At 48.5% G+C, this 15,988-nt stretch overlaps 1 protein-coding gene across 2 annotated transcripts in view; it reads left to right on the top strand.

Moving 5' to 3' along the window:
- Positions 1–14,822, top strand: part of CUX1 (cut like homeobox 1) — a 282,235-nt gene extending 267,413 nt beyond the window's left edge. For both annotated transcript variants that reach the window (XM_077311545.1, XM_077311544.1), the window contains exons 15-23: positions 1,595–1,731; positions 2,583–2,649; positions 3,412–3,524; positions 3,828–3,944; positions 7,200–7,283; positions 9,442–9,498; positions 10,419–10,499; positions 12,791–12,855; positions 13,142–14,822. In XM_077311545.1, coding sequence (XP_077167660.1) covers positions 1,595–1,731; positions 2,583–2,649; positions 3,412–3,524; positions 3,828–3,944; positions 7,200–7,283; positions 9,442–9,498; positions 10,419–10,499; positions 12,791–12,855; positions 13,142–13,202 — 782 coding nt within the window. In that variant the 3' untranslated portion in view covers positions 13,203–14,822. The remainder of the gene's footprint in view (positions 1–1,594; positions 1,732–2,582; positions 2,650–3,411; positions 3,525–3,827; positions 3,945–7,199; positions 7,284–9,441; positions 9,499–10,418; positions 10,500–12,790; positions 12,856–13,141) is intronic.
- Positions 14,823–15,988: the final 1,166 nt, after the last annotated feature.

Raw genomic sequence — 15,988 nt, 5'->3', positions numbered from 1 at the left:
AGAGTTTGTTAAGGAAGATTATGTCTTGGGGGTTGTCTATGGGTGCTTTTCCAACAGTGTTCCTTGTAAGCGCTTCGCCAACTGTCTCCTTGAGAAACCACAGTGGTGGACAAACCTCACTGAAAATCAGATTACCCATCTTCTGGGTGATGTACAGTCACAAAAAAGCATTGGATGTGTTCTAGCTCACCCCAGGCCATGCCGAGTTCCGGTCGCCTGGGCTTATGGTCTGCTTGATCTAGCCACGTGACCTACAGGATCTTCTGCACCCTGCGGCATACGGTGGCAATCAATCCTGATTTCCTCAGCTGGGAAGTCAGGTTTTGAAAGCCAGGGTTGGGTATTCCCCATGGTTATACAAGGAAGCGCCAATATTTCTTTTGGAACATTGACCCCTAGTGGTTCTGCTTTGTACAGCCCGTTTTTCATCTTGGTTCCTTGTGTCTGAGCCCAAGGTTCATTGAATTCTCATTTTGTAGGAAGAGGGGACTATGGAGAGAACAATATTCCCCTGTGAGATTGACTTGTGGTCTTAAATTGACATCTCAAATCGCTGCGGCGGTCAAAGTTGTCGGCTCACTTCTTGTAATACTGCAGAGGAGGCAAAGATTTTTGCCCCTTGTTCAATTCTCTTTTTCAAGGTCATTGAAATTGGGGGTGAATTCTCTCTCCAAACAACCACCTCCTCTGTTTCAGTTCAGGGTTAACACCTGTAGTTCTCGAGCATCCTCACGTTTTGTACATTAAAGGTCCGATCTTTCCATGGGTACAGGCCACATGCAGTTTATTAAAAAGCACTTGCGTTTTTACAATATTGTGACCTCAGTAACTGGGCAGCAGCTTTTTGGGCTGGCAACGTAGTTTCCACCACCCCCCATTAACTATCAATTAATAGTTGCAGCCCTGTTAATGAACCCATTTTTCCCATCTGTTCATGCTGAGAAGAGATTCACACATTTGTTAAAGTGTATGTGAACTCTTGCTCAAATGATCCAAGTGGCTTACGCCAGGATTGTCCTGAGCTACCGAGAAGGGCAGTTTCTCACTTGAGAACATCTCCATTTTTATCACAAAGAGGCTGTGGCTTTCTATTTTATCACAACAGCCCTCTGAGGTAGGTAAGACTGAGCGGCTTGTCCCAGGTTACCCTGGGAGCTTCATAATTGGGGATCGAGATCTTTGCTTTCGTACTCCGCCGCTCTGTCTGCTTTGCTTACTCTGACGGTTTAAGAGAGCTGCTTGCATAGGGCCCATAACTGCGCGGATTGAGGCCTTTCTTCATACGCCTTTGCCTTCAGTCCTTGGTGTAGTCTCTTTAGAGATCTTCAGGAACAAAGCTCTCCTGCCTGAGATTTCAGCCCAGGTTCCAAGAAGTAACTTTTACAAAGCAAATTCACAAGGTCTCGTCTATTGAAAGTACCCGTCCTTGTTGCTCTTTTTAGAAAGTCCTGCCCTTTCCATGTCTGGATCTCCATTAAGGCGAATGTGTGTGATTTTCTTGCCACTGCAAGGTGAAAGGTCCTCCAGTGTTATCTCTTACTTGCCTGTCCTTATAAATGCACCTTGTTTTCCCTCCTCCCACCACCCTCCCCAGGACGCTGTGCCGAGTTGCAGATCCAGTTCACCGAGGCCGTCTCCACCGTCTCTGACCAGAATGAGCTGATCGCAAAGCTAGAGCATGACCTTAGCACCATCCAGTCTCTTTCTGCAATGCACCGCCCGGATGCAGAGGTGAGTCACGTGGAAAGATGGGAGCCAGGTAACTCCAAGAATGTGCAGGGCTTTGGGCCTCTGACACATCAGTTCATAGCAGCTAAGGCTAGTAGGCCAACAAAGATCCACTTGTTCAGGGCAGTGGCTTACGTAGCCTAATAGGAAGTCAGTTTCCCAATCAACTAAATTTATCATCGCAAAACGCCAGAAATGAAATATATTTCATTCATTTATATCAGTAGTCCATATGCTTAAATATATGTTACCTACTGAAAGCCTGGGGGCTTGCATATCACATGCCTGCTTATGGTGGACAAACCCCGAACCTTTGTTGCTTACACACAATCAACTGAGCAGCAGGAGAAAAAAGATAGACCATTATTTTGCTGTGACATTACTTCTGGGCCACCAGCTGGAAGTGATGTCACAATGTCCATGACACTCTAGGAATGTCCCCTAATCTCTATGGTCTTTATTATTATTATATTTTTTTTTATTATATTTATATTTATACCCCGCCTCCCCCCGAAGGGACCGGGAGGAGGAGTCCTAGATCATCACAGGGGCTAGGTGATCACAGTGTCCACAACACTATCCCTCTCAGCTTATGCTCGTCCCTCTCTCCTATGATTGCCAGTGCAGATAACCCAGGGTCAGCAAATCCTTATCGGCACAGAAGGCAAGCCATTCTCTTGCCCATCCAGCAAGCGTAAAAACTGAACATTGTAAGAATGGGGACAGTAAGGAGACCAGAATTGCTAATTGGCTTAGCGTGAAGCAGTCACCCTTCTATAAATGCAAGCTTGGTAATTTTGGCAGTAGCCCTGTGTCTCCCGCATTCACAATGTCTGGCTTTTTCCTTCCTGAAGGGAGCTGCCATTCAGAACCTGGAGAAGATTCCTGAGCCTATTAAAGAAGCTACAGCCCTTTTCTATGGTAAGAGCCCAGTGGCACAGTGAGAGTCTGTTACCGTGCTTGCCTGGAGACAGTGAGCTCTCTAGTACCACCCAAATACTGAGCTGAAGATGATCTCTAGGAGACCATTAACATGTCCAGCATCCTTTGGAGGATTGATTTGCATTTTTAATAGTAAATTTTGACATTCATTCTGTAGTTATCTATTACTTTCAGGTTTTTTTAATATTAAACTTAATTTTTAAAAAGGCATGCCCTAATTTTCAAAAACATATTATTTGGGGGGGTGGGGGTGGAGAGAATAACTGCTTTATTATTATTGTTGTTGTTGTTGTTGTTGTTGTTATTATTATTTTACTGTAAGCCACCTTTGAGAGATGTAAAAATCAGCGTGTGAATTAAAAACAAATAAATTTGTGGCTTAAGATTCATGGCCCTAGGGGAAGTGAAATAAGGGAGGATGCAGGAGCCAGTTGAGACCAGATTGCCACAATCAGGTGTTTCCACCCTGGTAGTGGGGAGGTTGAAACAGAACAGAAACTGTTACTTTGGATTAAGGAGATCAGCCTGTAACTGGCTGGGAAGAATCCACTGAAATGACCACCTTCGGGCCAGCCACTTTGAGTTAAGATCTGAGTAAAAGCTTCTGCATTTAATTGGCACATCTGGTGTGGAGCTGGAATATCCTATAAGGGATGTAAATATTCCCATTGTTCACTTCCTTGCAATGCTGAAAAAGGTGCTGCCTTATCAGAAACTCCCTCCCCATAATTTGTTTCCTAGGTTATCCCCCATCACCTGGCACCAACATCCCAGAGGGCCAGATGGACTCCCTCCTGTCCATCATCTCCAGCCAGAGGGAACGCTTCCGAGCCAGGAACCATGAGCTGGAGGCGGTAAGGTTCCTCAGAACAAAGGGGACTTCTGGGCACAGGGATCTAGACCTGGGGAATCCTGGGATTTGTAACATTCCCTGCTGGTTCGTGAGACTGGCAGATGTGTGCATAAGTGTGTAATCATAAAGATAGCCTTCTCGGTGGTTGCGCGTTAAGGAAGCCCAGTGAAAAAGATATTTGCTGTTCATTGGGACGCCACCTAGCCATTTATAGCATGATCCTAAGTTAGGATTCATAAAAATTTGTCCCGGACTGGATCATCTAAGATTGCTGTCTTTTAAAAGCATTGTTATTCTGTGGCAGGAGAACCGCCTGATGCAGCACACGATGCAGGCCCTGCAGAGCGAGCTGGACAACCTGAGAGCTGATAACATCAAACTATACGAAAAGATCAAGTTCCTGCAGAGCTACCCCGGCCGGGTGAGTACGCAGGCATCTGGGGGAGGGCCAGATCAGAGATGGGTGGCCAAGGATCTAGCCAATACCTGTGGAGTTGTTCTACTTGCTGATGATACAGTGATGCTTATTTTATGAGTTCTTTCTGAGAGCTGGAAACAGTTTTCTCATTTGGAATCAGTTTTCTCATTTGGGTGAGGGCCCATTCTTATAAACAGCAAAAATCCACCTTGGATTTTGCTGAGGGTGCCATTTTTTTGAAAGAGTTGGTTCTATTAGTGCCGATCTTCTTCCTCATATTATTTTGTTTTGCCCCAAGTTTTCTTTATACCACTATGTGATATCTGACATTCTGTCCTCCCTTCAATTCCACTGTGACGAAACTGTAATCGTTAATAAATTACTTGATAGCAAGGATCCTGCCCAAACCACCTGTACTGCAGCATTTTTAGGTAAGGTTTTTAGAATTAATTCCTTGTTTTTAACAAAACTGAGTAACTCCGCTTGATTTTTTTTAAATTACTTTGTATCTTCCTTCTTGTGTTGTTCATTATGAGAATAAAGGCTTCTGTATCTGTATCTATTAGTGCTGATGCCATGACACGGAGAACTGAGATCCAGTTGTGAGATTGGAGGGAGGGGGATTTATGCATTTTGCGATGGTCCAGAAGGAAGGACCCGCACTTTACAACACACCCAAATTGGAATCCCCTGCTCAATCAGCCTAAAGCAGGGGTAGTCAAACTGCAGCCCTCCAGATGTCCATGGACTACAATTCCCAGGAGCCCCTGCCAGCGAACGCTGGCAGGGGCTCATGGGAATTGTAGTCCATGGACATCTGGAGGGCCACAGTTTGACTACCCCTGGCCTAAAGCATCCATGAGAATTCTCTGTCCAGATGCCAGTGAGGGGCAACTCACCACCTCCTTAGGCAGCCAATTCCACTGCTCAACTAATCTGACTGTGAACGTTTTTTCCCCTGATATCTGGCCAGTATTGTTCTACACATAGTTTAAAGCCATTACTGTTGGTCCTCTCCTCTGCTGCCAACAAGAACCTTTCCCCGCCCTCCTCCAAGTGACAACCGTTCAAATACTTCAGGAGAGCCATCCTTTCCCCTCTCAACCTCCTCTTCTCTGGAAGGAACAGTCCCAAGTTTTTCCATTTTTCCTTCTAGGGTTTGGTGTAACTGAGGCCAGAGCTGCCATTTCCAAGAGCAGCTGTAGCTGGTAGACCAACTTAAACCGGATACCTCTACCGAAGCTCCATGGTAGGATCCAGGCATGAACATAACACAAACACACAAGCTATGAATTTGCGACTTAAGGAATAGCACAGCCCCATCCAGGACTGGCTATAAACCTACGCCAGGTTTGGGATTTACCTCTGACCAACCATACTTTCAGTTTATCAGGATTAAGAGTTGATGTTTTGGAGGCCTGTCATTTGTTCTGTACTTATTCCGTTGTTCTGCAGTAATCCTCTTTGTCCAGGAGAGAGCGCTGCTCTCCTCCTTGTGAAAATTATGGTCTTCTAACAAGATCTGTGAGTTGAGTCACATCAAGAAACAGATGCCCACTGACAAAACCTCCCATGTAAACAGTAAAATCAGAGCCCGGTAGCACCTTTAAGACCAACAAAGATTTATTCAAGGCGTGAGCTTTCGAGTGCAAGCACTCTTCCTCAGGAAGAGTGCTTGCACTCGAAAGCTCACGCCTTGAATAAATCTTTGTTGGTCTGGTGCTGGACTCTGATTTTATTGTGCTACTTCAGACCAACACGGCTACCCATTTGAATCTATTCTCGTGGTAAACAGTGTTCAGTTTCCAAGGTTTCTACCGCAGAAGAAACTGCTGTTCCCACCTCCAGCAGCCCAAACCGACTCTGGTTCAAAGGAGATCTCTCTCCTTTGATGGACCTGAAGATTCTACTGCAGGGACATTTCTCAGCATCCCATTGGTCATGCGGAATTCTGGGTGCTTCTCTGTAGAACCCTGAATTGCTCCTTAGGGCAGCAGCCGTGCCTCGCCTATTTAAAGTCTCAAGGAAGTGAGAAGAGATGGAATAGTCAGTACAGGGAGAGAGGTATATAAATAAAATAAAATAAATAAAAAACCAGATTGCCCCCCTCCCTGATTCCCAGGCCCTTGGGCCATCTAGTCTCCTATCGTTCCAAATATTATGGCTGTTCTTTCCTGCCTCTAGGTGTCAAGCTGTGAACTGTGCATACTCTTTGAAGATAAGGGGAAGCATCCTCTAAGAGCATGAACTGGGGGGAAATGGCACGGAGGCGGGGGGGGGCTGGCTCTACATCTGCCCCCAAACTTCTGCATGTATTTAGCCTCTGTGTATCCATTTGCAGTCTCTACCCCAGGGTTTTGTGAAATCCTGGGGTTTCTTGACGACTCTGGAAGGGTTTCCTAAATAGGTGGGAATTAATTAATTTTTGGATATATTTTTTAAAGTTGTTAAGTATTTATCAAGTGATATGAACAGGATCGCTTGCTTTAAGTATTTGAAAGGTTTTCACTTGGAGGAGGGCAGGGAACGGTTCTTGTTGGCAGCAGAGGAGAGGACCTAAAGTACTGGGTTTAAACTACATGCAGAATGGTACCGGCTACATATCAGGGAAAATATTTTCATAGAGTAGTTCAGCTGTGGAATTGGCTGCCTAAGGAGGTGATGAGATCCCCCTCACTGGCCGTCTTCAAGCAGCATTTATTCCCTGCTTTTCTCCCCAGTGGGTATCCAAAGTGGCTTACAACATTCTCCTTTTCTCCATTTTCTCCTCTTACTAAAACTATTGGGTAAATGAGACTGAGAGAGCACAGCTGACTCAAGGTCAGCCACCAAGTTTCCCTGGAAGAGCAGGGATTCTAACCCGGGTCCCCCTAACCCTATTTCAACCTGCCAACGACTGTGCTGTGCTAACATTGTGCCAGGGGGGTGTTTAGTGGTTAGCGTGCTGCCCTGGGGTATAAATCCCCACATTGCCACAAAGGCTTTCTGGGTGACTTTGGGGCAGCCACCCACACTTTTAGCTCTCAGGATGGCTGTAAGGACGGAACAGAGGAGAGAGCCACGTATGCGCCTCTGAAATCCTCGGAGGAAGGACGAAATGTGGCCAGTAAACATTTACATGAAAGCATCCATATTTCCAAGTAAGACAACGGCCCCAAACTGGGTGCTCGATCTGTTTGCGACAGCCGCTGCATGATGGCCACTGTCATGAAGATGTTTGAGCTCACCTTGACTTTCCCCTTCTGGGGTCTTTTCCAGGGAGGGAGCAGCGATGACACAGAAATGCGATATTCCTCCCAGTATGAAGAACGCCTGGACCCCTTCTCCTCCTTCAGCCGGAAGGTATAGAAGCCTGGGGACGCCGAGAGCATCATGTCAGAAGAGCCCTGCTGGATCAGGCCAGCGTCCCATCTAGTCTAGGATCCTGTCTCAAACAGGGCCTCTGGAGAGCCAAAAGCAGGGCCTTGATGGCCTTTCCCGGCATTGCCTCCTGGCACTGGTGTTCAGACCCCAGCTGCCTCTGCATGTTGAGATTCCCTTTTGCCCCATGGCTAGGAGCCCCTGGTAGGCCCATTCTCCATTTTCATGGCGGGGCAAAGGAAGGGACTCCTTCTTCCAGTGCCCCTTCGCCCCCTGCCCCCAGAGCCTTAGAATCCCTAGCCCCTCCCAGGCCCCCCTTCCCCAAATTCTGAATGCTCCCACCCGTTTCCTATCTTCATCCCCCTCAATCCCCCAACTCCCACCACATTAGAAATTATTTACCTATTTCTCTCTACCTTCTCCCAACCCAATTTATGAAAACAGTCATTCTTTGGCGGGCTTCCCCCAAATTCTCCCCAGACATGGAAACTCTAAGAAGATACCCAAAAGTTTAAAACCCACAAGAGGTCGGTTGCTGGAAGATAACAAAGAGGTAAAGTGCTTCCCCCATTCAGGGGGCCCATAGACATAGTATCCCTTTCACAGGGGGCAGGACAAGTTTGCAGAGACTTGAGTCCACCAGTTCTCTGGTGGAAACAGCATTGGCTCTGGCATGGGGGACCAATACACTGGGGGCTCCCTTGATGTGTGTGTGTGTGTTGGAGGGCAGGGAGGTTAATAACAATACCTCTCCACTTCATCTCCCTTGCCCGTTTCCAAGGCTTCCTTGGAATGCATGCATGGGGGAAGAGCACATCCATTCTAATGAACGGCAGCTTCTCTTAATTAAAGCGCGTATTCGCTGATGCATATTTCAGGGTTTCAGAAAGGCTTTCACCGTGACGTTTAGGGAACGGAGCGAATTACTTAAATGCAGGTGCTTGCTTCATGCGTTAATAAAAGGCAGGTGATACCTGCCATTATTTTTAAAAGACAAACACAAGTCTTTCTCTCGCACTCATTCAAACGGTTTTTAATTGATTAAGACTCGAACGGAATGATTTGAAAGTCAAATTGACTGAGGTTTGTAGCCCTGGGAGATAAGGGCTGCATGCACCTTAGCAGGAGCAGCAGAAATTGACTCATGAAAGGTATTGGGGGGACAAGATTAGGTCCTCTAAGGCAGAAATAGCGGGCTAGAGTGTCCTCTTCAAAAAGAGCCCCTTCCGTACACTCTTACTCCTTGTGGCATCTTCCGGACTCCCCAACTTAACGGGCTAGCTGTCGCCACGGCACTGATAGCCAGTGTACAATTTTAGTAGTTAGACTGTCGGACCTTGACCAGGGGGAGGCGGGTTCAAATCTCCCTTCAAGCCGGTCACGTTCCCCATCTAACCAACCCCGTGAAACTCTTGCAATGATAAAACAGCAGAGAAGAGAAACAGAACCGGAGTACCTGTAATGTCAACAGTCTTTGGCATTATTTGCTTTTGCATGCCGGCTGCAGAAGAGTATCTCTAAGAAAGCACAGAATCCCCCTGTGGTCACCTTTAGGGCCCTACCTGTAGAGCAGGGGTAGTCAAACTGCGGCCCTCCAGATGTCCATGGACTACAATTCCCAGGAGCCCCTGCCAGCAAGTGCTGGCAGGGGCTCCTGGGAATTGTAGTCCATGGACATCTGGAGGGCCGCAGTTTGACTACCCCTGCTGTAGAGGATTGCAGGGCGGTGCTTCTAGTGAGCTAGAAGCTGGAAGAGGTGAAGGCCATTCACTATTAATTATTACTAGGCTACCAGAATACCGGCGCTTTAGAATACCAGAATACCAGTGATACTAAAAAGACCCTGCAAGTTCAGGCACTAGTGAATCCCTGCTTGGAAGAACTTTTCTCTAGAGACTGCAGAACAGAGGGGAGGGCACTTCAGCCTCTGCCCCCCCCCAGCCAGCAGCTGGCAGGGGCTCATGGGAATTATAGTCCTTGGACCCCTGGAGAGCCACAGGTTCTGTAGCTGTAAGTCAGCTATGAATTGACTGTGGGAGAGAGACGACAATTTCCATTTCACTATTGGAGTTGCAGGTCCCTTCCATCTTTGTTCTGGAGAAGGCACGTCTCTTTCATCTCCTGTTCCTTTTTCTTTCAGGAGCGTCAGAGGAAGTACCTGAGTCTCAGCCCCTGGGATAAAGCCACACTTGGCATGGTAAGCCAAATAGTTGGTGCAACTAGCAAGAAGGGACCGCCAACATGGTCAAGACATTTTGCCCGCATCCCTCTTGTAGAATCATAGTTGGAAGGGACCTCCAGGGTCATCTAGTCCAACCCCCTGCACAATGCAGGAACTCACAACTACCTGCACACCCACTGTGACCTCAATTTCATGCCCAAGTGAACACCGTACCAAAAATCTCCAGAATCCAGCCTGGCCTGGAGGGAATTCACCTACCATCCCACCGTGGCAATAAGCAGTTCCCTCAGAACCGTTGGACTTCAGCCATTTCTTCACATCTCCCTCTCCTGGGGAGAGTTTTCTGCAAAAGGAAGGTCCGTTGAGGTCTAGCTTTCCCTTGTTGCAATGTGTATAAAACAGAACCACTGTGTACACTGATTGACTTCACACTGTAGTCAAACCTTTGGCTTCAGACTGCAGGTGGGGCACCTTGTGAATGAATGTTCTGCTGTGTACGAAGCAATGCCCTGCTCTCAGAAATGCAGCGTGTCAGAGGAGACAACGGTTAGCTACTTTTCTGCATGCAAGCAGATTCTTTTTATGTGGCGCAACGTTTTCCTGTTAAAGCAAAAGTCTGTGCCTCATGGGGGTAAATGGATGCGTGGCTGGGAACGGGCAATAACTGGGAAGATCTCAGAACCCGGCAGAAGGGGTCCCACAGTCCAAAGTTGCAGGTGATGTGAAAGATCCCCAGTCTGAGAGACCGGAGAGTACGAAGGAGCTTCATGTGTTCATGTGGGGAAGGCCTTGTTCCTTCCTGCGACGCGCTAAATGAAACCTATTGTGCAAGAATGAGAAGATATCGAAATGTATTCAATTTTCCTAACTTTTGAGCAGCATCTGGCTTCTCTTACGGGGTCAGAAATCAAGCTGCTCTTTTGTCTCTCTTGCAGGGAAGACTTATCCTGTCAAACAAAATGGCCCGCACCATTGCCTTCTTCTACACGCTGTTCCTGCATTGCCTGGTGTTCCTGGTGAGTTGCGATAACTCTATGCTGCCCCCCCACAGGGGGATGTTCTAGGGCAGAGATCCCCAGTGTTTTTAGTAAGTGGGCAGTGCCAACAGGGTCTTTTGCCCAGCAAAGCTTTGAGTGGTCCGTACAGATATTTAAAAACATTGCTTAGGCAGTGGCTGTGTGGCTAGCCATTTTGTGGCAGCCATTTTGTCTCTGGCAGCAGCCATCTTGTGGCAGCCATCTTGCGACTGCACCCACCACACTGAGTCAAAATTCCAAAGGCCCCCAAAGGCCCAAAAAGGTTGCAGGGGAGAAATCCAGGCTAGAATCCTTTCGTCTGTCATGGTAGTTTTTGATATGCAAAAACAAAAATACAGGTCTCTGTGTGTACAAAAAATAACAGAATTTTTGATATGGGAGGGGACATGCACTGACACATGCACTGAACAAAGTAATAGATTGTAGCACTACAGAACACAGAAACTGCGTAACAATTCAACCAAGTAGGATTACTTTAATTTTATTTAGGTATTTATTCATTGCATGGCTTCCCGAAGAGCTGGAACATTTCACTACCCGAAGAAGTCACGGCTTCTTCGGGCACGGCTTCCAAAGTTGAAATTCACACAATATAACGGGTAATATGGAATTATAAAAATACAGTCATCCTGATTTTCAAAATATAAGTAGCACCAATGGACTTAAAACGGGAAGGCAATGCAGTACAATGTGACAGGCCAGCAGAATACGTACAAGGAACAGTGTCCTGAAGACTGCCTGGACATTCACAGGCGACCGAGACAGTCTGGTTCCGTTTATTTAGACAAGCTCTTCCTGGACGATTCTGTTTGTAGATCTCATTCCTTTTGCGTACGGAATGCAGATGAAGGGATGTCGGCTCCACCCAGCAGCTTGGAAAATAGAGATGTCATAGGAGGCCTCCTCCCATCTGCAGCCCCCAACCCTGGGGGCCGACCCCTTTGTAAGGCAGGGGGGTGGGATTCCAGGGAAACCACCATGGCTCTGACAGTGCAACATCATTTCCTAGTGATCCTGGAAGTGAGGTCCAGTGATGTCACTTCTGGATAGAGATGGCAGCCTCCAGGTGGGTCCTGTGGATCCCCCGGATGACAGAGATCAGCTCTCCCGGAGAAAATGGTTGCTTTGGAGGATGGACTCGTGGCATTGCACCCCACTGAAGTCTCTGTCCTCCCAAGGCTCCATCCCCAAACTTGGATCTGGTCCAATCCTGTCCCCCACTCACAACACCCTGCTTCTGGGTGTGTACCAGAATTGATGTTGTGCCCTTGGAAGATGGCATTTTACACGTACCTGGCGCCATCTGTTGGTTCTTAGTGCTTGGCTGAGAAAATGGCCGTTGTGTTTCTATGCTACTAACAGGTTTCAGGTCTTGCAAACAGAGACTGGCCCCCTCACCCTAATAAGCCTCCTGGGTTTACTACCTAGAAGTGTTGTGGGGGGGAACCAAAGCCCAAACAGGCCCCAAGGTGTGGGTGGTGAGCTCTGCTTAGCGTCATGGATCACCCGCGTTGCTGTTAATACTATGAGAATGCGCATTTTGGAGGTCAGCAGTGGGAACAGAGTCATGAAGTTCAGTGACAACGTGCTCCCGGTCGGGAAGGGCGCTTCTGCTTGGCATCCCTGTCTTTAGCAAAGGGTTACCAAACAGGATTGATGAGTATTGCTAATACGTGCTGAGGTCCCCTGGAAGTGACATCGACGCGTTGGAGCTGGGAGGGGGGGAACGCTCTGGCTTTTGGGCAAAACTCTATGGTAGAATTTCCTTCAGGCCACAACATCAAAGCATCACCCCCACACACACACACCCCAATACTCCAGGCATGCCAATGGCACTGCCAGGTGATGCCAACATGTCTCAATGTTCTTCCAGGTTTGGGTGAATTGGAGGGGGGGCTAGGTGTGCCTGGAAAGTGGGGGACCCCGTCTGGACCAGTACTCCTGGCAACCCTACTCTGTAGTCTGGAGATCCTTGGTATTTCCATGCAGTCTCCAAACCACCGGTGACTGGCAGCATGGTGGGACACACGGGTGATGATCTTGCCTGTACTGGGCTGCATTGGGAGGGGAAGGGCAAGGAACAAGGGCTGCCGGACTGACCTACCAGGGTAACAGATGGAGCCCTGTCAGGAATGCCTGATGAGATCTCTGGTCCATTGCAGACTAAAGCCCAGGAGGTTTGGTTCACCATCTGCACAGGAAACGACTGGAGGCCCCCATGCGGCTGAGTCTGAAAGCAAACGGCTAACCCCACTGCCTTGCCTCCTCAGGTGCTGTACAAAACGGCCTGGAGCGAGAGCGTTGGGCGAGACTGCGCTGCATATTGTGCTAAAAAGTAGGTACCGGGCACCCTGCAGGCGGAGAACAGCTGTGCCCAAATTCCTTCCTAAAACGTGAGCAGTTGGGTGGCAGGAAATAAGGAAATAATGAGGAAATAAGGAGGCCAGTGGGCCTTTAAGACTGACTTGAAGCAAGCATAATGCTTTCCTTACGAAGCAAATAATGATTTTTTTTAAGTTTAAAAACCTGGAAATGTGGACTCTCGGAGAACTCCTCATTCTTGTCAATGTTCTTAAAGCAGAACAGGTGCTCACTCAAGCGTGTTCTCTCGTGTCTTTCAGGTATGCCGACCACCTGCACCAGTTCCACGAGAACGCGGACAACGGGGCCATGTGGCAATGAAGCCCACCACGGAGGGTCTCCCCCTCTCTTTTCCTCCCCTGCTCCCCCCTCCCCCCTCGCAAAGCATCCTCAAGGAGAATCTAGTCGACCCACTCCCAACAAACGACAAATGATTTTGTGTCCCCTTTTGAGTCCTCCTCCTCCCATAACTGGGTGTTAAGAATTCTCGGAGACGGCAACCCGCTAGGGACCAATTCAGATGCTCACTGTCTTAGGGGTGATCGGCCTTCAGAGACACAGGCACATGCAGTCCAAAAATGGCACCTGGGCACAGGAAGGACTGCGCGGGGGGCAATACCCTTGAGCACGTCAGCTGGGACATGTGCGGCCGACTCAGCAGTAATCCCTGCCGGCAAAGATGGGCTGGGTATCTGGGTGGTGTGAAATGCCCGTAAAGCTTTCCTCAGCCCTGGTGCAAAGTGGCACGTAGATGAGATCTGAGACCTCTGAATCAGGCCATCAGCTTCCCTTTTCCTTAAACTGTTTGCTCAGTCTTGTGGTCATCACCACAAAGCGGTGGGGATTTTTCTGTAATGCTTGAAGCAAGGCGGTAAGCCTCCTTAACAGCCATGCCAGCTCCCTTCCCCGCACAGCCTTCTGTACTTTTTACAGGGTGTACGGCAGAAGCCGAACACAGTGCAATTAAACGAGAGACAGCCTTTCTCAGGAAAGGAGCAGACAGACACCCACCAATGTGGTTGTGTCCTGTATTGTGTGGCAAAGCACGCCTGCCACACATGAGCTGTCACGTTTAGTGCTACAAGACACATGCCTAGCAAAATCGTCTGCCATGATCTACAGACAAAGTTCAGGTGAAAAGTGGGCAAGTTAAGACCCTCAGGTCACATCAGCAACCAGGACTCCAACCCTCTCCCCACCAGGTTGTCCCCGGAGCTAGTGCCCCTGAAAACTGTGGAGCAGCTTGAGAGCAGCGTGGTAGAGGAGAGGCCAAACAGGATGTGGCCCTGGAAACAGGAAGTGCCAACGTCCAAGTCTTGGTCTCCCAAAGCAGGTGGAATTGTGTGTGGCCCATGGGCAGGTGGTGTGTGTATATGTGTGTGTGTGTGAGATGGTCCAATCCTGCATCCAATCATACGTGAAGACAGAACAAGCAGCAATTAATCTTGGCTGCAGAAAAGACAGAAGGGCCTGATGTTGCCGTGAAAGATAGTTGAGGAGCTTTTTAAAAAAATTATCCTTGAGTAACCTTGGCAGGGGTGGGGTGGGTGAGTAAGCATGAGAAAAAAGATGCCTTGTCTGCAGGACACATTCCTTCCCCGTGCTTTGCAGGCAGGAAATTTCTGTTGCAGAATCCCCTTCCTGTTTCCCTATTGAATTAATAGAAAAGTTCAATCTTGTTGTTTAATCTAGGGTGCATTTCTTGGGGGGGGGGTAGCGGGTGAATCTTCAGCGGCTTCTCAGAGAGGGCCTGCGCCATGAATGGTCCCGGCTTTTCCGTTGCCTCTGGAAGTCCAGCGATGAGGAGTTCTGTAGTTAAAATTGAGGGGTTTTTTTCATGATTCGTGCTGGTGATAACTAAAGTCCTTGAACTGCATGCGGGCAAATTCTCCTTCCCTCCCCTTCCCAATGCAAAATGTAGAAATAAAAGCCTGAAAGAGAGATAGGACTTTTGCTCGCTTGTTTTCCAGATGATGGGGCTGGAGGGAAATAGCGCAAAGAAGGAAAATCAACGAGATATAACCGTGATAGCGCAGGACGGAGGTTCAGATTCTCACTCGACCATGAGAGCGGGATTGAGTTCCTGGAGATTTGGGGGGGGCGGGTCCTGGGGAGGGTGAGATTTGTGGACGGGAGAGAAGACCCCCCAGAGGGAGCTAATGCCCTGGAAACCACCCCCAAAGCTGCTATTCTCTCCAGGGGAACTGATTATTCTGGAGATTGTTTGTAATTCCAGGAGATCTCTGCGTGGCAGTCACTTAATGACCCTGGCCCAGTCAGTCCTTCTTGGCCTACCTTTCAGGGTTGTTGTGATCATAAATCAAAAGAAAGGAAAACCCAGTTGCACCTCTTGTTCAAGGAAGGAATTGGTAGTAGCTTATGAAGGTGGTGGAGCATGGCTCCCTCTGGCAAAGTTAATCTCCTGACAAGGGAAGGGCTTGGTCAGCCCACCACCCCATTGCCATGCGATGCCAGCCCCCGGGTGAAGCAGAGCAGCAGATTGACTCTGGGGGAGGATTTGATGCTTTCTCCTTTGCTATGATTACAGCCCAGCTGGTTCTGGCATCAGCTGATCTCTGCAGGAAACTGTCTGAGTGATGTTGTAGCATGTGGTTATATACTTGCCAGGGCCCCTGCCTCTCAGCTGATGCGTCCTGATATCCCATTTCCTCTCGCGGAATGCCTTCATGCTCTCCCTAGATGGCAGCTGTTCTCTGTTTTCCGAAGCAAGCTGAAGCCCTTCCCAGTAAAGCTGCCTTGAGGGAGACTGGTGTATCCTTTAAAGCAGGGGTAGTCAACCTGTGGTCCTCCAGATGTCCATGGACTACAATTCCCATGAGCCCCTGCCAGCGTTTGCAAACGCTGGCAGGGGCTCATGGAAATTGTAGTTCACGGACATCTGGAGGACCACAGGTTGACTACCTCTGCTTTAAAGAGTGTCGGACTCTAATCTAGAGAACTGGGCTTGATTCCCCGCTCTTCCACAGGCTGGGTGGCCTTGAGCCAGTCACAGTTCTCTCAGAGCACTTCCCTCAGAGCTCTCTCAGCCCCACCTACCTCAAAGGGTTGCGAGAAGAGGAAGGGAAAGGTGTTTGTAAGCCACTTCC

The sequence above is a fragment of the Paroedura picta genome, chromosome 15 (genome assembly GCF_049243985.1).
Source record: "Paroedura picta isolate Pp20150507F chromosome 15, Ppicta_v3.0, whole genome shotgun sequence".
In the NCBI taxonomy this organism is placed as follows: domain Eukaryota; kingdom Metazoa; phylum Chordata; class Lepidosauria; order Squamata; family Gekkonidae; genus Paroedura; species Paroedura picta.
Note: the sequence above shows the minus strand (reverse complement) of the source record. Positions and strands in the feature narration are given on the sequence as shown.